At 39.3% G+C, this 22,237-nt stretch overlaps 2 protein-coding genes across 2 annotated transcripts in view; one reads left to right on the top strand and one right to left on the bottom strand.

Annotated features, from left to right (window-relative positions):
- The window catches only part of GABRA5 (gamma-aminobutyric acid type A receptor subunit alpha5), a 139,337-nt gene extending 137,314 nt beyond the window's left edge, over positions 1-2,023 (bottom strand). Inside the window, exon 1 of the mRNA XM_075590562.1 lies at positions 1,402-2,023. The gene's annotated coding sequence lies outside the window, so the exon portion shown is untranslated. The remainder of the gene's footprint in view (positions 1-1,401) is intronic.
- GABRB3 (gamma-aminobutyric acid type A receptor subunit beta3) overlaps positions 1-22,237 on the top strand; it is a 463,256-nt gene that overhangs the window by 103,581 nt on the left and 337,438 nt on the right. Inside the window, exon 2 of the mRNA XM_075590560.1 lies at positions 12,783-12,830. Coding sequence (XP_075446675.1) covers positions 12,783-12,830 — 48 coding nt within the window. The remainder of the gene's footprint in view (positions 1-12,782; positions 12,831-22,237) is intronic.

Raw genomic sequence — 22,237 nt, 5'->3', positions numbered from 1 at the left:
ACATGAGAGGCACATGCAGACATGGTGAATATTTCTGAAGTTTCAAGTACAGTAACATTTAAGGTCAAAGTTAGTATTCGTCTGGATTACTGCACACAGAGATGTTTTCTCTGGAACACAAAGCATTATTCTAAAAAGTGATCTTTATTACTGTTATTTTGGGATTGTATGATTGGAGCAATAAATAAATGGCATGTTTAAGAGATTTTTTAACAGTCAACTGAAATATTAACATTCAAAAAGGATATATACTCTTCAGCCACATTGTAAGTGACATGAGTATACATGCTAACTCATTATTATTATTAAAACCATGCAATGATTATAGGATAACAATCCTTCCGAAATCAATGAAAGTGGTTATATTACAACCTGTTTTATAATGATTACTTATACAATTTGTTTTGGGTAAGCATTGCACTCAGTCATTTATCATATCAAGCCGGCCATTGAGCAGCATTAACTTTGTCCCTTTAATAAGAACATTTGAGCCTTATCTGCTACAGTATTATATTCTTATTCTTTGCAATGATTAATTTCCCAGAAATCAGATGCATTTTATGGAAGTACCAATGAAGGGAGCTGTCCACGGGGGAAGTGCTTAATGCCTGTCTGCATTACTATATACAGTACAGTATGTGCACCATTTTTGGTCTACAGCTGTCAGTTTTCATGCTTCCTCTGTCTAAATTAATGCCATATTTAAAACAAAACGGCTGTTTTCACTACATGCAGTATATGCTCCCTATACAAATGCGATTACACTATCTCGGCACAATAAACCTTATCACCATCATAGCGTAGCACTCTTTTTACACTCAACCGAGGCTGCAGCTTCTATTATACAAAGGTCAGCCGCAGATATTTTGCAGAAGAAACATGCTGTAAATAACATACTCTGCCTAATCGGCAACATATTCTAAAGCACACTGTATTTATTCTATTTAAATACATGTTGTCTACGATGAACCCTGAACAAGGCTGCACATCACACAGTATTGTATTGTTGCATGCACACCACTCGCAGTGGAACATGACAATGCTCCGGTCTGACGCGTCTTCAAATGTATTCCCCTGCCAAGCATTATTGAGCGGAACCTGCTACTTGATTCTTTTATAACAAGTTTTCAGGGGTACTATTGTATTTCATCTGAAAGAATGGAGGGGGGTCCCTGCTGCTCCATCAGCAGCAGCACCGCCTGCGCCCAGCCTCATCCTCCCAGACTTGTCCCTCAGCAGGTGCTCGGCACTTATTGCAGCATTCGCAGTCTAGGAGATCCACATACACTTCCTAAGCAGACAGTCGCATCAATTGCTTTACACGTCCTGGAGCTAAAGGAGCATCAACGCTACAGTTGTTCAGCAAGAGAAAAGAAAGAAAACACACACGCGATTGCTTACCGAATATGCTTTGTTTGGGGTTTTATTGGGGCCTTAGTTATTGGCAGATGTTCTTCATGTCGGTGCCTTGAGCTAGCCTTGGTTAGGCTCTCACCATGGTTGTCCTCCAGCCTTGGACCTCGTCCCTCGGTACTAGTAGTGTGTGTGGGAGCTCACGGTGTTAGGGCTGCTGGCTGCTGGTGGCCCTACAGTCCCTGACAGAGCTCAGCTCCTCCCTCCGGGATGAACAGCTTGCCAGTCCCTGTATCAGTGAACAAGTGTTTTTGCAATGATCTATATCTCTCTCTTTCAGTACATCCCTTTGGCCGCGGGCTCCAGTCACTTTTAAGGCTGGGATTTCTATAGAGTGGTGGATCCGATGGTGTCCATCCCCCCTAATAACCAGCTTCATAATGAGCTCCCTGGAGAGTCCCAGAAGTTGAAAGAATGAAGCGGCTCGGACAAAGCTGGCTGCCAAATTCCCGCCAAGTAAGAACCAGCAACATCTCCAGACTCCTCCACCAGGGGCATTGAACCCAGTCTCTCCACCCTAAGCATCATTCATGTCCCTATCCATTCGTGTCATTGATGTGCTCGGTGTAGCAATATTGCTATTGATCCCCATGGTGCTTAACGCAGGCATTGCAAATGGAGAGACGTGGGGCTGTAGATAAAATAAATTTATATGGTATAAATCCTACAATGTGTATTGCATTTTTAATCAGTAGATCAATCATCCCTTTGAGGTCTTTCTAGTTGCACAGGTCAGGACGCGTTGTCTCTTACTGTGTGCGCGATCTTTTCAGGTCCCCAAATTTTAGACCAGGTGTCTCATTATTTACAGTAGTCTGTGGTTGTTTTCGCCGCATTCATGATAACATATCAACCGTATATTCCTTGCTTTGTCCTTTGCTGAAGGAAGTACACGTCTTCTTACAGTAGCTGAATACGGTATATGCATACATATTTGTGTGTGTGTGTGTGTGTGTGTGTGTGTGTGTGTGTGTGTTCCTTATCACAATCAAGGGACACTTTTACTAATGCATTTCCCTGTGTAACAATTGGTGCACTTGTTAGCAGCTTAAATACAATCATCGCGATGAAGACAGAAACACACTTAACCCATTAAGCGCTGGAGTGGCCAGCTGCTCTTTTTACACATTGTAAAGTACCCCATGACTTAAATTGAAAATAAAGTAGTTGCCATTCCTAATATATATGTGGCATGCTAATTTATCAATGTCATGTAGGTATTTTTTTCTCACAAACTTGAATATGGCAAATATTCTTGGGGGCATATATTCTCAATGAATATTGATATGAAAGACAAAATCAAAGAGAGTAGTCATCAAAAGCTCACATAGGAAGGGAATAGCATACTTTTTGAAAATAGTGAATATAGAAATATGAATTCGGCAGCAAAATATGATATTAAATATACGTTTGATTTCCTGATGGTGGAGTATGGTTAGAAACATTTCTCAATGCAACATTTTGTGTCAGCAATATTTCTCTTTGAATGTGAAACGAAATAGCCAAGATGTAGTCTGAAAATACACCAGTAGGGGGTAATGTAGCTCCATAAAAGAATGAGATTATTTTATTTATGGATAGTAGATGATTTCAATGTGACATTTCTACACTCATCTGCTGGTGGAGCAATTGCACCATAACATATATTGTACACGTCTTCCCAGTCCTGCTGAAGAACAAAGCAGGAGATTGCAACTAACTTCATCCCTTTCATATTCACTGACCAGTGCACTTGGAAGATAAATTATCTGCACTAGGTGTTCATTTAGTGCATATTGGACACCTGACTTTTTGACCTTATAAGCCTTAGCTTCATTTGTTACATTACCTGTTTGAAAAAATGAAAACTTCAGATGGAACCTAAGAACTTGTGCTTTACTGTAGGAAGTAATAATAATAGCATGTTCTTGTATAGCACTGCTAGTTGTACGCAGCGCTTTACAGAGACATTTTACAGGCACTTTACAGAGACATTTTACAGGCGTGGGTCCCTGCCCCGTGGAGCTTACAATCAATGTTTTGGTGCCTGGGGTACAGGGAGATAAAGTGACTTGCCCAAGTTCACAAGGAGCCGACACCGGGAATTGAACCAGGCTCGCCTGCTTCAAACTCAGTGCCAGTCAGTGTCATTACTTTCTAATGAACATGACACATGAATCTTGAAGTCACTTAGTCTCACTAATATCAATACTACATTTAATAACGTTTCCACTGAACTTTTTTATTAAAGTCTATACAGTATGAATGTCATAAGCATGTAATTTTCTTACAAAACAATCGATATTGACAGCTGCACATTGTGGATTTACAGCTATATTTGCTTAAAGAATGAATGACTGAATTAAGTTATAATTAATTTGATCAAAATCAACCAAGAGAAAAGTATTATTGCACAAATTACACATGGCACGAGAATCTGCTCCTTGCAATTTACAGAATATTCTTACATTCTGCATTCTACATTCTTCTTTCATTCTGAATAATAGATTGCATTTTACACCTACAATTAGTCTGCATCTAGAGGGAAAGCTCCACAACTCCTTACCCTATAAGTGCATTGCAGTGAAAGGTTACTTCACTGACCATAGTTACCATATGTTTACTGCTTATACCACAGAAAAACACAGTACAGTAATGTTCTGTCATTTTTACCCAGTCACATTACTGCCTCTCACACATTGTAAGTATTTACTCCTAAAGAATCCTAAAATAGCTCAGCAGATGATATATTCCTATTAAAACATAGGCATTCAAATATAAAAACTACAGGTGTTAGCAGCATTTATCAGAAATGTGTAAAGGAAATGCACTACATGTGATAATAAGAATATCTCATGTGATTGCTGCCAGCTTTCTTTTCTACATGTTGTAGAAAAAGATTATGCAATATTACTTTATTATAGCCCTGAAAACCTGATACATGAGGAGGCCTTTTCACCAGATGGCCCAGTTTAAACTTATTTTTTTGTGAATGTTGAAACATACATATTTTAAATTCAGTGGTATGGATGTTGCATGTTATAGATAATGAGGAAATATTGAGATGTTTCTCAAGATTTAGATAGGTAGAATGCATAACATTGTAAACAGGGCTTTAATAACTCTGAGTTATATCATATTTGTATGAAATGAAGAAAAGGAATTTCAAAACAAACCAGCAAGTTGATTGTGTACTATCAGTTGCCAAAGAGATTCATGCAGTTTGTCTTCTGAACATGACAGTGTTACATTTCTGTAAGACTAGCACAGTCATATATTTGGAGGCCCTTCATTATCTCACCCATTATTTTCACAAACACAATTTTGACCATCCTCAGGCAAAGTTGAATGTTCAAACTAAAATGGTTTGAAATAAAGATTGTACAGGCATACCCCGGTTTAAGGACACTCACTTTAAGGACACTCGCAAGTAAGGACATATCACCCAATAGGCAAACGGCAGCTCGCGCATGCGCCTGTCAGCATGTCCTTAACAGCAATACAGGCTCCCTACCTGTACCGAAGCTGTGCGCAAGCGGGGAGACTATAGAGCCTGTTACACATGCGTTATTTACATCAGTTATGAACATATATGACGATTGCCGTACAGTACATGCATCGATAAGTGGGAAAAAGGTAGTGCTTCACTTTAAGTACATTTTCGCTTTACATACATGCTCTGGACCCATTGCGTACGTTAATGCGGGGTATGTCTGTATATCTTTTCCTCACCTTTGCAGCCCATGTTACAGGCTAATTCCCATCCCATGAGTCCTTTGCAAACTAAAAAAAAGTGTGTGTGGCATGAATTTATGTTTCATCTGTGAGGACTGAGTACTTGTTTTAGAATTAACCTTTGCATAAGATTACATGAACTGAATACTGGGGCATTCATTGACCTTAACTCATACTGTATTTACTATACTGTATGTGAACTAAAGAAGGTGTGGGAATTCCTGAGCTAATTTTCAATGTCTATGAACTGAACGTGGGGGTGGGAATTGGCTTAGGTTAATATTCAACATATCAATAATGTTTATATTTGCCTGGGGGTAACATTCAATCTTTGCAAACTGAATACTAGGATGGTAATCAATTTACACGAAATTTGCACTAAATACTGGGAGAATAATTGGCTTGCGTCAATATTTACCTTCTCAGACCTATGCTGGGATTTTTCCTGAGTCATCATTTTTTGTTTAATAACACATGAAGGGAGAAATGTCATTGAATAATGTTCACCCTCTTGAACTGAGTACTGGGGTTGTGTTGGTCAAAGAGGCTGAGAGTAAGCCTTATTCAATTCTTGACTGATGAAAGTATCGTAGGCTAATGCTCACAGGGGTTAAAATTAACCTACTGAAAGGTTAATGACTAAGGTGAGAATTATTCTGCAACACTCATGCGTTATATCCCATGCCTTTTGTATCTGGTTGTGCTTATTTGGTATGTATCACTGTTTATGTAATTTAAATCTCTCTCTATCCCCATTGTACTGTGCTGCAGAATATGTTGGTGCTTTACAAATAAACAATAATAATAACTTTCATGTTTCAAGGACACAGATAAGTAGGGACACAGAGTTCTTAGTCAAACACAAATTACAATGTACACGTCATTTAATTTTATTTCTTACCTTACATGGATATTTTGGGACTATAGGCAATTGCTCAGGTATTTTAAAGCTTTCTGGGACGATGATTAAAGGGACAATACATATAGGTGAGACAATTTCTGATCTGGGAAGTTTAGGCTAGAGAATGCACTAAGGTGTAGGCAAACTGACAAATAACCATATACTGTATGTTTTAATGGCTCCAGAACACTGGAGCATTAGAGTCAGAATTGATGTATTTAATTAAAATGCAATTGGTGCTTATCCAGAACTTGCAAATGTCACAGATATGGGTTAGGGGCATAATGAGGGCACAATTATAGTGCAGTCCTTGGATAACCAAATAATAATCAACCCTGAATATTCTCACAATTTAGCTGAATTTTGATTTCAAAATTCAGTATGTGCATGGGTTTGGGTAAAATAAGTGGGTCTGAAAAAGTATTGGGATTTATGATGACACGTGGATTAACAGTTCTTTAACACATTGCTGTTGAGTGCCCCAAACAATTCTAACGTTGCCATTAGGGGGAGTGCATGGAGTAAGAAGACATCTGCAGAGTACTGTGCGGAAGTTTAATAAGTATAAATGTGAGATGAGGAGAGGAAACAGAGCTGAGCAGATGGCGACACAGATAAACATGCTTATACATGCTTACTTAAAGAGGAACAAGCTGTAACATATTGCAGTTAATGACACAAATGCTTCCCTAACTAATATTAATAAACACTTTTCCAAGACAAAATGTTTAACTCTACATTTCAACATCTTAAAGTCACTTTATCTCCCTGTGCCCCAGGCACAAAAATCATAGATTGTAAGCTCATCTGGGCAGGCACGGTGTCTGTAAAATTCCTAAATGCCACGTACAGCGCACTATACTGTAATTGTGAAGCGCTTTGTATCCCATTGGGAGAAAAGCGCTATAAGAAATAAAGTTATTATTATATTATTATTATTAAAGGGTAATTTCACTTGATGCAAAAAAATTTTTTTTTCTCAAAGGTAAACTATTTATTTATTTGGATTCTATAATAGTTTTTAATTTCTCAAAAAAGCTTCCCTGTTCTCAAAATGTTGATGTAATTTTATTATGATGATCCTTAAAAGGTTTACTATTGCAAATATCGTAAAAAATGATTCTCAAGTCTGCCTTCTGTCACTTATTTTAATGTAACTGCACGTTTGTTTATTAATGTGCTATTTGGGGTAAGATTTTCAGACCTTTCAACATTTATTAAATGATCAAACAAGTATTACAACTGGTATATGTCGATTTATTTTCCTTTTATAGCATATGTTGCTACATTCACTGCACCATTAAAGAAGAAATAGGTGTTTCAATGTATATGTCAATCTACAATAAAGAATCATTAAAAAAAATGTTAAAAAGAAAAAGGAAATACTACAGAATGACAAATTCAACATAGCAATTATTTAAAATACCAAGTTACAAATTTTCAGATTGAACATATCAACTCATACACAGATGCAGCGGCCGTTATTCGAACAAATCACAGTGCCGTTTTCGTGTTTATCGCGGTTGCTTTGTTTAAATTTCATGGATTGTGTGCAATTAAATGCAATGAAATGAATGAATTGTAATGTGTACAGTACTGTGCTACTGTGTCAATTTCAGGTGTTTAAAAGCCAGAACACTAAAATGCCATTTTCTGCACTCGCGTCTTAAGGCGGTACAGTTGGAAGAAATCCCGCGCCATGACATGGGTATTCCGAGGTATTGTAATGCCGCCACCCACGACGCCCGCTGCGGCTCTTACCTCTGCTGTCGGGGCGCGCGGCGTCCGGTCCCGTGGCCTCTCCTCTCTCCCTGCAGCCCCTGCTGCTCATGCGCGCCGCCGGGGCAGACCCCCGCGCGTGTCTACAGTTCCGTCTTTTCCTCCCGGCAGACTCAATTCGCCCCTTCCGTCGCGCGCGTCGCGCGCACACACCACTATGTTCATCTCCACTGCCGCCAATGTACTTGTTCCTCCCACACCTGTCCTGCATCCTGCCTCAGCCTATCAGCGCTCTACCTTCATCTGACATCACCGCTGGGGGTTCTCATTGGCTCCTATCAGTATATAGTGCCTCCAGCCCTGAGCTGATTGCTGAGCATAGTCAGTCTTTAGTTGTGCTTGCTACAAGCCACTTCGCAGTCTACTCTTGTCTTCCGTTACAGACCCTTGCTTGAATCTGGACTACCGAGCTCTGGCACCCTCGAACCCCGGCTCGCCCTACGGACTTCTACCTTCTCCTCGACTTTGGCTTTGGACCCCGACTACTATTGATCTCTCCGACCCCGAATCTGGCAAGTACCTCTACGACTCTACACTCTCCTGTCCCGAAACAGGCTATCCACACGACTCTGCTTACCGGACCCGCTCACGCGGCTGTAGGGCGGTGGTTTTCCTGTATCCCCACCTCGGCCTCGCGGTCCAGTCCGGTTTGTGGTGAGCACTCCTATAGTTCCGTGACAGGTATACACCGCGTGAAGTGTTTCAATAACGGCCGCTGCATCTATATATCACACTGATTGGGCAGAAGTTTGTTGATGCTAATTAGGAAAATAATGTCACTAGGAAATTTAAATGTCCACGTTCTTTCCTTTTTGTAGTCCTACTAAAATATAGATTTCTGCTACTGTACAGTAATTTATAAATTTCTACTGTGAAGGTAGCAAATTGTAAATCAGTATAAACTTGACTCAAAGATGAAGGGGTCCAGATGCTTTTTTTTCTGAATGTAAGTGCAGTTGAATTAAATGGTATCTTCTTACAGAGCCTAGTAAATTGGTCCCCATAATTACAAATATTATAATTATATAATTAGTGTACAGTATGTATCTCACCTATGACTATAACAAGTTGTGGCTTATGCCATAAAGAAACGACAGGTATGTAAAGAAAGAAACTCAGCACACTATTCTGTGAGATTTTGTACATTTCCATTGTTAATAAAACGGCTACAACTGTAAAAAAATATGTAATTCGTGAAAGTCTTTCAAACATTTTACGACAAGAGTAGCTCTCAAACGTTCTACATGTCTGCTTAATATGTTTGGCATTACATTCTATTTTGCTTGTCGTAGCACTATTTCCTGTGTTAGAAGTATGACTTGAATCATATTGTGAGAACTAACAGTAGCACCAATGGTAATGAATCCATTGAGACTTACAAAGTCAGCCTGAAAAATGGTGCTGTCAGTCAGAATAGCTGTTGTCTTCCAAATGGAAGCCTTTATTTGATGAAAAATAAAAAGCTCATCTTTCACGGTTGCTGAGAAATACCTGAATGTAAAAATCCTTGGAAAATTAAAAAAAAAAACCCTTACCTAAACAATACACAAAAGTATGAGCAAAGCACAGTGAATTTTTCGATGAGTAGCTGTATTTACAGTCGATACAAATAGATATGTTTATGCTGCAGAAAATTATTTTACACGGCTTGTTTAGTTTTCAAATATAAAGGAAACAAGTATGGTGAGGGTATTCATTATTATTATTATTTAAGGTTGCATTTTAATTTTTTTGCGCATGTATCGAATAGATTGGAATGTTTATACGTACCGCTTGCTCAAAATGGCGCAAGAAATATATGAACATGTATATTTTAGGAATATTATCATATATAGAAATGTTACATTTTGTATACGTATTTTTAAATGAGGAGGGTATTTTTCTGCTTCATTTCATTTTCACTGTTCAGATGTATGACAATAGTCAGTTTTAGTGCAGTCTACTTTTAAATGACTATATATTTCATTTAGTTGAACTGTCATGTAATCTGTGGCTTTAAATATACTGTATTATGCTAGCAGTCACAAATAAGTAAAAGCTGCATTTTGTGTAATATCCTGTAAGACAATAGAACGGCATTAAAAGTGTGAAACCTGTTTAATGCTATAATTTTTAAATGACCAAAAATGGCCTTTATTCAATATGGCATACAGATTTGAGCCAAGAAGAGTCAGAAAGAAACCCCTAATACAATGCACTCAATGCCAAAATGATTCATGTAATGGCAGCAATGACCCAACAAGAAATACCTCCTTAAGGTCTATAGCATAACCACTAAGGGATAGGAAAAATAGAAACCAAAAATATATATTTACATCAATTAATAATCACATTGAAATGTAAAAAATATTATTAAAATTCCCTGTAGTGGAGTAGTAGTAGAGAGTTATAAATAATACAGAAGGTTAATCCTTCTATTAATCCTGTTGGATGGTTCTCTACATATGCAGTCCAAATAATAGTGTATTATATTAGTCTACAAGTGAGTTCCAATAGTAGACTGACCACAATTTCACTATACTGTATAGTAACTCCACAGATTCCTGCAAATAGTGAGTGGAACATCTAACCACACATTATTGCAGTGCAATTGAGTTACAAATAGTTCAAACTGATGTTTGGTAAAATACTAGCAAGATACTGTAGTGCCGACGGTTATTCTAAAACAAATCAGTGGCAATTACCAAAAAGACCCAGGTACATGCTGGGTACATGCTGGGTACATGCTGGGTACATGCTGGGTACATGCTGCAACATTTCAGTGACATTTCTGCAGAGACTAATGGCCCATCGGATTCACAGCAGGGGTCCCTGGCAGTCCCATTCAAACTGAATGGGACTGCCAGGGACCCCTGCTGTGTTAATCCGATGGGCCATTAGCCTCTGCAGAAATGTCACTGAAATGTTGCAGCATGTACCCAGCATGTACCCAGCATGTACCTGGGTCTTTTTGGTAATTGCCACTGATTTGTTTTAGAATAACCGTCGGCACTACAGTATCTTGCTAGTATTTTACCAAACATCAGTTTGAACTATTTGTAACTCAATTGCACTGCAACAATGTGTGGATTCACAGCGGGGGTCCCTGGCAGTCCCATTCAAACTCAATGGGACTGCCAGGGACCCTTGCTGTGTTAATCCGATTGGCCATTAGCCTCTGCAGAAATGTCACTGAAATGTACCCAGCATGTACCTGGCTAGTTTAAGGCAAGTTTAAAGCAAGTTTTAGAATACTCGTTGGCTCGTCTGTAGTTGCAACAGTGTTACTAATTTGTATTCCTGCAGAAAATAAGGTATATACTGTACATGCATTATTCCACAGCACAGCTTCCAATAGTTGATGCCTCAGCAGTATATAACCCCACACTGATGAGACCCATTAAGGTCGAAACGGCTGTCTGTGGGTGGGTTTTCTGGCTATGCATCTTAACCCTGACTGTGCTCAAAGCTGTGACCATGCAGCAAGCTTAAGCCTATAGGGAACCATGTTAAAAATGTTTTTTGAAGCAAAAAGTGGCACTGTGTGCTCATTTGTATGTCATTTCCCAGAATCCCTTACTGCAGTGGAAGTGCTGTCTGCTGGGTGATAATGGTGAAAGGCGGGGTTGCAGACCTGCCTAAGACATGCATATGAGCATACAGTTGTATTTCCATTTGCTATATGCTTTGCTGTGGAGGGTTTTTGTCACTTTGTTTACTCACCATAACTTAACTAAGTATGGGAAACCCCATCCTCATTGCTTCATTGCATAGCCAGTTAACCAACCCCACACTGATGAGACCCATTAAGGTCGAAACGGCTGTTTGTGGGTGGGTTTTCTGGCTATGCATCTTAACCCTGGCTGTGCTCAAAGCTGTGACCATGCAGCAAGCTTAAGCCTATAGGAAACCATGTTAAAAATGTTTTTTGAAGCAAAAAGTGGCACTGTGTGCTCATTTGCATGTCATTTCCCAGAATCCCTTGCTGCAGTGGAAGTGCTGTGTGCTGGGTGATAATCGTGAAAGGCAGGGTTGCAGACCTGCCTAAGACATGCAAATGAGCATACAGTTGTATTTCCATTTGCTATATGCTTTGCTGTGGAGGGTTTTTGTCACTTTTTTTACTCACCATAACTTAACTAAGCATACATACATACATACATACATACATACATACATACATACATACATACATACATACATACATACATACATACATACATACATACATACATACATACATACATACATACATACATACATACATACATACATACATACACACATACACACATACACACATACACATATATATTCATATATATTATTCATCAAATAAATGCACATAATGTCTGTATGGTGATAAAGACCTGATTCACTGATATCCAACTATCTTAGTGCAAAGAAACTCATGTCAATACCATTTGTGCAGACATCACTCTCAACCAAAGTGCTGAGTTTAGCAGGTATAGCATATAGTTAGTACCACTTTAAAATTGCACCTGCAGCAAAATCGCAAAAAATAGAGGATCATAGGATCCCTGTATAGCCTGTTTGGGTAAAGACTTAGCCCAACAATCAATAGATAAAGGGTTTCGCGAACCCAAGGTAAATACAGGATAACCGGTATACAAGCCGAAGGATTAGTGGAGCAACTGCAACTGCTCCGTGACGTCACCGCAGCGACGTCCTACTTCGCCGACATATGTTTCGCGTGTTCTCATGCTTCTTCTTCTTCTTGGGTCATTGATGCCATTACATGAATCATTTTGGCATTGAGTGCATTGTGTTTCTTTCTGACTCTTGGGTCAAATCTGTACGCTATATAATATATAACTCTATGCACCTGCTATTGTGTTTTCTTAGGACTAATTTACAGGAGAGCGGTCTGATTCATTTGATTTACCTTTTTTCAATATGCTCTGAAGTCATTTGCCTGCACTAGGCAAGGTTTTTGGTTCCGAAGAGTACTGAAAATGTTTCTCTTATATTGCAGGAATGCAGTTGAAGAAAACAAAAGGCTGTATGCAATTTATGATACAAGGTATGAACACAATGAATGCATCAGTTTTTGATAGTGTGTGTTTGTGTGAGTCTGACTAACAGATTCTCCAGCTGATACATAAATATTGTTAAACATGTTTTTTTTTATTTGTGTCAATTATATAAAGAAAATATATAACACAGCAAGCATTTTATTATACGTTTAAAGCTGGTTGGGTCACAAAAAACTTGTTTCGCCTATGCTTTGCATGTGGGATTTCACATCTAAAATGCAGTACACGTTATCATTAATTTATGTTTTCAGTCATTTTGGTGATATTCATTACCATGACTTGGTATTACTGTATATTGAGCTGCACTACTAGTAAGCTAATAATACAGCCATGGTAAAATGTTCAACATTAATGCACTCTCACACAACAGCTCCCATCTCTTTATTTATATTAGCATAGTCAAAAAAGACAAATTTGGAAATAATTCTTGTTACCAAGGCCCTTATTTACTAGATAGAAGAGTCTACTAGTGCAGTGATGTAGCTAGACATGTGAGGGCCCCATGGCAAAAAAAAATTTAAGGACCCCCTCGAGTCTCTCTCTCTTTTCTCCCCCCTCATCTCTCTCTCTCTCTCTCTCTCTCTCTCTCTCTCTCTCTCTCTCTCTCTCTCTCTCTCTCTCTCTCTCTCTCTCTCTCTCTCTCTCTCTCTCTCTCTCTCTCTCTCTTCTCTCTCTCTCTCTCTCTCTCTCTCTCTCTCTCTCTCTCTCTCTCTCTCTCTCTCTCTCTCTCTCTCTCTCTCTCTCTCTCTCTCTCTCTCTCTCTCTCTCATCTCTCTCTCTCTCTCTCTCTCTCTCCTCTCTCATGTCTTTTTTCCCCTCATATGTTTTTCTCTATTGTACTTCATTTTCTCTTTATGTCTCTTCCTTCCTGTATCCTTTCCTTTTCATGTCTGTTTTTACCCCTGGGATTGAACTCTTCCCCTCCCTCTCACCTTTGCCAGCCTGTCTCTCAGGCTGCAGCTCCAGCCCCACGCTGCACGACTTGAGCTAGGCCCCGCCCACATACAGAGACTCTGCAGAGGCAGGAATTTCCCCTCTGTCCTTCCTATTGCATCTCAGGGCCCCGCCCCCTAACCCAGGCCCCACCCCACCTGCAGAGGAAGGGATTTCCCTCTCTGCTTCCTCCGCAATGTGCCGCCGACAGAGGGGAAGAGTGCCCACCAAGAGCGCTGGCCCCCGGGCTTTGCCTGGGCTATAGCTATGCCCCATGCACTAGTGGTATCTGGGACTCTAGAGTGTTCAAACCTGTTATGAGATATTTAATCTGTCCCTTGAAGTATTTGAAAAATATATATGAGGAAATCCGCTAAGGTCCTTATGTATGTAAGGGAGACCAAATCTAGTGGTATCCAGTAATAGAAAAAGATTAATCAAACCGCCCTCACTAGATATAGACTTAATTTAAAAGTCATAACAGCAGGTGCATGGAGGCATATAATATAGAACACAGATATGACCCAAGAAGGGTAAACAAAATTCTACTTAGAGTTGTGTGACGCTCAGTAATCTTTAAGTGTCCGTTAGACAGCTGGCATTAATATCCCAATTAGGACTGCAAACCCCTCCCGTCGGGCAGAGTGACTCACTGTTGCAATGATGTGCCGCTATGATCCTCGGCAACATTTTCCTCTGATCCCCCGTAGTCGGAATCCTTTTTTGTGCCGTCCGCAATATGGCTTTAAGGGACCTTGAGAAAGCACCATAAGCGCAACACATGTTGGTTCTTTGCTATTGATCCAATAAAAAAAATTGTTTAAGTCACCCTCGCTCTCTTCATCATTATTGTCAATGGTGGTGCATTGCAGTCTCCATTCCCTTATTTACTACACTGTGAAGCAAGTTATCAGCACCAGAGAAGATATTGGCTCCATTCAAATAAAAGGGACTAATATATTGACCAGCTGCTTCTAGACATATTGAAAAGGAGCAGATGTGTTTAATAATTACATTCTAGTTTTCTTCTCAGTTCATAGTTTGTTTGATTCTTGTCACTACATCAACAATTGCACTGTCCTGTCTCAACAAATGCTGCCCTACGCGTTTCACTGTGGATGCAGTTTCCTCAGTGGCTAAGCTGTGTTTGAAGGTATCAAATGTGGTAGCGCTGCTTAAATAATATGTTCCATCATGTCACACAAACTTTATGGAAGGTACTAATTCTTATATTCTCATAATTAAAACAGCAATCCCTCTAGAAGCTGAGTTTTACTCATATAATGTTAGTATCCTGTCCTCTGAGCATGTCGTGTTTTGTTAGTGTTTAAAACTATGATTTTCCTGCTCTCTAGCATTTGAGGTTATCACAATAGACTGTATAGTGCTCTGGGGAGACCTAAATTTTAATGCCCTAGACACTTAATATTAAAAATGTTTATATCTCTTGAATTGTTTAAGATTTTTTTAAAACTGAGTTGGAAATGGCAAGATGATATCTTTTAAATTAAGTAAATGCAAATGGCAATCAGTGTGGGCTGTTGCTTAAATAAAATTAAAAAAAACATAAAGATGATATTGCCCATTCAGCCCAATAACTAATGTTGTACAGTAAAAGCTGTTATGTGCTGTAAAATATCAATGTTTTCCCCAGCACAGAGTGCTGCAGAAAACATTGATATTCGACATGATCACAAGGGACCTTACCCATGGGTGATGTCCACTGTCATCTTTAAAATATAGATATTTTTATCTGCTGCATTTGTAGTGCTATCTGACATTATATTACACAAGCTATTGGGGGGATATTCTAGTAGCTGTTGCTCCTTGTAAAACCCCACAGTTTGACGTTTACTAGCCAAAAATCCGCATTCTGTATTACAAATCACAAATAAAACAGAGTCAAGCACAAATAGCACTAATAATAGTGAAATATCAATTAATCGTGATGTAGGAAAATATATATGAGAAACACACACACACACACACACACACACACACACACACACACACACACACACACACACACACACACACACACACACACACACACACACACACACACACACACACACACACACTAAAACACAACACAACAGCGCAAATACCATAAACAAAACGTCCTAAAGCATATAAATATATAATACAATACTAAATTAAATAAAACAAATATGCAAACTTTATAGTCCAGGAATAAACTGAATCCAATCTTCAAACAGGGGAGAACCTTCTAACCAAATAGTTATAAATGGGGGTAGCCGAATCCAAAGGGAAGAATCACTTCCAAAAACCAAATGAGAAAGAAAAGAAAAAGCCCACCTCCTAGTGCATTATCTTCACGGTATGGAAGATAATAGATTTATTATTAAAGAAGTGGAAGGCAATGCACACTTACAAGAAATATAAAAACAATGTTCACATAAAGGTATCTTTAGGAGCCTGAAATCACCAGCCGGTGATGGAATATGGGTGCGCACCCAACTCACTGCGACCACACTAGGCAGATGGCGTCTCTCACACAGTATGGAGCTTGTGCTTGTTGGTATTAGCACAGCCCAGGATCCGCAGTGGGATCCTTTGCCAACCAGCAGGCAGTAAACAGGCACCTGACCACGCCCCCATCTTTAACTAGTTCTAATATGTCATTTAAATTGGGGTTGTAATTACATATTTTAACCAATGTGGGACTTGCACACCACCACACAACCATGCCAAAGGTAACCCCAGATACAGTTTAGGACATGCTACAGTAATTCAAAGATATTATCAGTTCCTAATGTGCAAAACTGTAAAACCCATTACAATTGCAACAAGAAAACCATGTTTTGCCAAAGCTGCAGCTTTGCAATTCCCCACAAAGGGGTCTATTTACTAAAGTCTCCCAGTTGCAAAGCTAGGGCAAAACAAGTGCTAAAACCAGAGCCATATACTGTATACCAAGGAAATGCAATCCCATTAAAAGCAATGAGAGTTTTCTCTTGCCCAGACTTTGCCCCAGTTTTGCAGCCAAGAGACTTTAGTAAATAATCCTTAAAAAATTGTAATACTTATATTTGGGTAACTCCAACGTTTTTCCTTTTTTCTCCAAAATTCAGTTTAAGGAGAAATTATAACTTTTTGTTTTAATTTATTAAAGGTACATACAGTTTTAAGAACATTATTCAAGAATATTGAGTTCATTGTGTCATGCTCAAGTCACGTTTTATAAATGATGTCAGAATCACCTTCTGTTTTGAGTACAGTTTAGTCAGTGATGAATACCACTTGTATGTATGTGTGGTTTTATTTATATTGCACCAACATTGTATTAACCGCTTTACAAAATAGACTTTAGAATGCAGCGAATATTATGCAGTGAGTGCATTAAACATAAAAGCACATGAAAGGAAAGGAATATCTGCCCCAGAGAGCTTCCATCTAAGTACCACTTCAGGATCAAATTATATGTGTATTGTGCTTAGCAGGGAGCTGATTTAGTTGTGTAGGACTTTCCTTTAAATAGATACATTACTAGCACAACCGAGCACAAATAATATATATTGGGTTGGGACAAAACCGTATTGAACAATGATTTATTGACAGAGAAATATTCAAGTTCTATTTTATTTATGACATCTATGTTTAATGAATAATATAGAGTGTTGTAGTCAATTAACTTCATAAGAAGGTTGAAGAATTGTTTGATTGAGCAAATTGATAACTCTGGTGTTATTTATCAATTCCTGCATTGAAAACATACTAGAATATACAGCACCGTCTAAAAATTCTTATGCACAAACATATTATGCGTGCATATGTGTGTGTGTTTATTTAGAGAGGGTTTATACAGTAAGTAAATTAGAAGTGAATATTCTTTTTGTTATTGCTCTTTAAATATGTAATGTTTTTTTTTCTTTAGGGAGGTTTAAGATACTTTCATTTACTTCTGGCTCTTTTTGCTAATTTCCTCATTTAAAAAACAATCTATTACAATTATTATCTGGATTTGCCTTGAAAATATTGATAAAGAGTGATTCTTCTAAGATACAGTACAGTAGTACATAAGACTTAAGCACCTACTAAAAGTGTGAAGAAGTCTTTCCATTCAAATAACTGGTGCTGAAATCTTTCCAAGCAAGGGGAAGGTGGCTTCAGAGCACATTGAATAGCACAGGCAGGCCTAAACTGGCAAATGTTTTGCAGGGGGGTAAATCACCGAGCGTACCGTCTAATTAGGTGACCAGCATACAGTGCACCAGATGTATATACAGTATATATATATATATATATATATATATATATACACAAACAACAAGAGGAAAGCAACCTTTAAATAGCACACGGACATGAATGAAAGTGTAACAAAAATGGTATTTTATTCAGGTGATTAAAACAGGGGATGAAATTTTAAAAGAAGAGGGGGGCTCAGCGCTACCTAAACATATTGGACATGGAGGCAAGAGTCAAGTAAAGATAAAAATCAAGACACATACAGGGTGTAGGTGGCTATATCTAAGCACACCTACGTGACAATCTACCTATACTGAGACCTTGTGACCACATGTAAAGGATATTATGCCATATAATTTTATGCAATAATTACATGATAGAGGTACACAGGAATTGAAGGTAACAGATTGCAAAAATACGTTACCACTCAGCAGGTGATTGTCACAAATAGTTAGGTCAATACTCCATGTTGTAGATAGGAAAGGTAGGGGCCCCCCTCAGCAAGACTCCCACTCCAACGCGTTTCGACGGGAAACTGTCTTCTTCTGGGAGTGGTGAGGGGAGCAAAGAGCTAGCATTTATAGGGAGAATCATAATTACAAAAATCGCGCCAAAATTAAATGGATTGCAAGCAGCTGTATGAGCAAAGAGTGTTTACAAACATGGCAGCATCCTGGAGCCTGTGTTACTGTGATTATACATCTCATTGGACTACACTGGTCATGTGGGCTCTCTAAGGTCAACCTCTATGTAAATGGGGTGATGATGCATCGGGCGTCGTCACGTGAGAGATAGGGAAGTATCTGTTAAGAAGGCAATGTCATTGGGGCTGCTGATTGAGACTACAAGCGTCTGATTGGCCAGTATATGTCATGTGGCCGTCTTTGAATTAATATATGCAAATCTGCTGCATGACGCGCGTGACGTCAGCGCGCATGTGCGCGATATCATGCGCGATCCACAGCAGAGTTAAATATCAAAACCTGAGGCAGCCGCTTTGTGGACAAAGCAATTCTTGGGATAAAACAGCTAATTCTCATGTCCTGTAGCTAGTAACTGCTGCGGAGGCTATTACGAGTGACGTCAGCGCGCTATGTACGTCGTGACGTCAGATTGTCATGGCAACTGTGTATACAAGTGATTCTCATAGGTGGAAGTCAGGGAACGTTAAAAAAAAACAAATAAAAAAAAAAAAAAAACACAGATTACAGACCTGACATGTAAGTCAAGGGACTGTAAGTCATATATACAATGGTGGGATGTCTAAGTGAGGCTGTAGAATAAGAATATAAGGGTAGTATGTGCATGCAGTATACATTGGCACCTGTACCACTATATCTATTTTGAGCCCACTAAAACATAAATGGAAAAATTCTGGGAAACCAGCAAAATCATTGTTATAAAGATAATAACAAGTGAAAATATTTCAAATTGATATATAAGTTGTTTTTTTTTTGTTTTTTTCTTTCTTTTTTTTCCTTTTTCCTTTTTTTCCCTTTTTTTCCCTTTTTTTCCTCTTTTTTTTTTTTTGTTCAAATTGTATATGCAATCTGCATTAGTGCCTGTGTAATTGCATCCAATCTAAATCCATTGGTATGCTATGGCAAAAATGCAGATAAGCCAGGAAAAACATAGTTTAGAAAATAATGGCAATGAAAAATATCTATAGTCAATATATAGATTTGTGAATAGATTCCAGCCATTAGACTACCAAAATCAACTAAATTGCAGAGTTTCAATGTGTATCACAATATGAGATGATCTATCACTCTGAGAATCAGAGCGAACCAAAAGTTGTTCAGAGATACTCGCAGCCATATATCGTATGCATGATAAAGCTACAATAGTCCTGGATGAAAACTTCTCTCTGAGAGGAGCTGACAGGGAGCGAATTAATTGCAAAAATTAAAATCCATTTGAAATGTCCTTATCTTCAGCCTAATGAATAGGCGAATTAGAGGTTATGGTAATTAAACATTACTCATAGGTGCTCCTTAATGTGGAGGGAGCGACGTGTTTTCTCTTGTCTAGGTTGCAAGATGAACAGGTAATGTCCAGAACGAAAGTAGATGACAAGGTGGATCAACGGATCATAACTGTTATAACATTTTCAGTGGATATTCCTGGTGGGTTGTAATTAGTCATGATGTCTTTGTTATAATGACTGTAGATAGATCTTCATCATTAGTACTTCCTCATTATGGTTAGGTGTACTCCATATCTCTGTCGCTGGTCTTCGGTGTGGGACAGGGAGTGCTGGTTCACAGATTGTTAGTATATGGGAGGATAAAGAGGGAAACCATGCATTAGAGGGCAAATAGGTCAAAAGGCAAAAGAACAGTTTAAACCAGAGGGGCAATGTTTATAAAAACATGGCAAAGCCAAGATAGTCATTAAGACCACGTGGTATCATGGTGCCCAGCTGCACAATCCACCTGCACTCCCTCCTCAACAGAGCCCTCTCAAGATCGCCGCCACGGGCACCAAGAGAGACCCAGTCGAAGGCAAATGCAGAAAGGACTGCACAGTCGGACCCATGACAGCGCAGAAAGTGACGTGCAACCGAGCTGATCTTTTTACATGCGTCTACGTCTTTTTGCGCGTTTTTTAATATTGCGGATATGTTCCAACACGCGAAAACGAAATTCGCGTGTTGTCATGCCGACGTAAACAAGGCCGCAGCGACATTCAAGATGGTATATGACTCCCTTGCTTTTACAATTGATAAAAGATAAGACCTTGTATGTATGTGTGTTGTTTGAGTTTGTGAATGTAGATGTTTGTTGCATGTATTTACATGCAGAACACATACCGCATTTGTAGAAGCCCAGTTTGCGTTGATGGGACAGGAAAGTGGGATTAGTTTGAGGCACATAATGGCTGCGTGTTAATTTGTCTCCTAAATTCGGAGAACGCCTACTTGTGAGGCTAGCCCGATCGCCAAGTGTGTTCCTGAGTTCAGAATCTGTCATTAGGGTACCCCAATGTTTCTGGAGTATACCCCTGAGATCTGACCATTGGCGGTTGTAGGTGCTAATGAACCTAATTTGTTTCCTACCCTTGTACTTGGGTCTAACTTGCAGGAGGCTCTCACGGGTGACTTTGCAACAGTTATTATACCCTTTTTTAATTTGGGATATAGAGTATCCTCGATTTTGGAATTTAGTTTTGAATTCTTTAGCTCTGGTTTTGAATGTAGCAGCAGTGGAACAGTTCCTCTTAAGTCTCAGAAATTCGCTACGTGGAATTCACGAGACTTGATGCTGATGGAAACTAGACGCGTGGAGAATAGAATTTGTCGTGGTATCTTTGCGATGAATATTTGTTTCTATCATACCTGTTCCACTGATGCTAATCAAAATATCCAGGAATACCACAGAGGTGGGACTGCTCAAATGTGTGAGTTTGATGTTAAATCTGTTGTGGTTCAGTACACCGATGAAATCTGCAAATGCATCACTGGTGCCTTTCCAGACAACCAGGATATCATCAATGTATCTGAGCCACAGCAGGGCCAAGTCACTGTAGTGACGGTGAAGGTCAGAGAAGACTGCCTCCCTCTCCCACCATCCCAAAAATAGGTTAGCATAGGAGGGTGCACATGCCACTCCCATTGCTGTGCCTCTAGCTTGTAAATAGAATTTGGTTTTAAAAATAAAATAATTGTGTGTAAGGATGAATTCTAGAAGTTCCATGAGGAACTCGAGAAGGTCACCTGGAATGTCTTGCATAGACAGATAAAATCTGGTTGCCAGGAGACCTTCCCGATGGGGGATACAAGTGTACAGGGACTCTACATCACAGGTCGCAAGGATAGTATCCCTATCGACCGTGAAGCAGTCGACCCTGGACAACACCTCCATTGTGTCGCGGAGGTATGACGGCAAATTAACTACTGCGAGGCACAGGAATGAATCCAGGAAGCACATATATATATGTACAGTGTTCGACAATCCTATACATTTACACGCCCGGGGCGTGTGGATTTAAACCCCGGGCGAGTAAATATTGGCCCAAGCAGCACACGTGTTTTTTTTTAAATTTTCCCCGCTCCCGCTCAAATTTCACCCGTTCGCGCTCAAATTTCCCCCTCAAATTTCCCCCGTTCGCGCCAATTTCTTTTTTTAAAAATAAATAAATAAGTAATCTCCCTCCCTGATTGGCCTGACGGGAGGAAGAGGGCCGGCTGGCAGCTCTGGGTCAGCCCCTCTCCCTGCACCCGATGCCAGCTTGCTGCCCGGGGTGGAATATA

The sequence above is a fragment of the Ascaphus truei genome, chromosome 3 (genome assembly GCF_040206685.1).
Source record: "Ascaphus truei isolate aAscTru1 chromosome 3, aAscTru1.hap1, whole genome shotgun sequence".
Taxonomy (NCBI): domain Eukaryota; kingdom Metazoa; phylum Chordata; class Amphibia; order Anura; family Ascaphidae; genus Ascaphus; species Ascaphus truei.
This window is presented reverse-complemented; position numbering and strand designations above follow the sequence as displayed.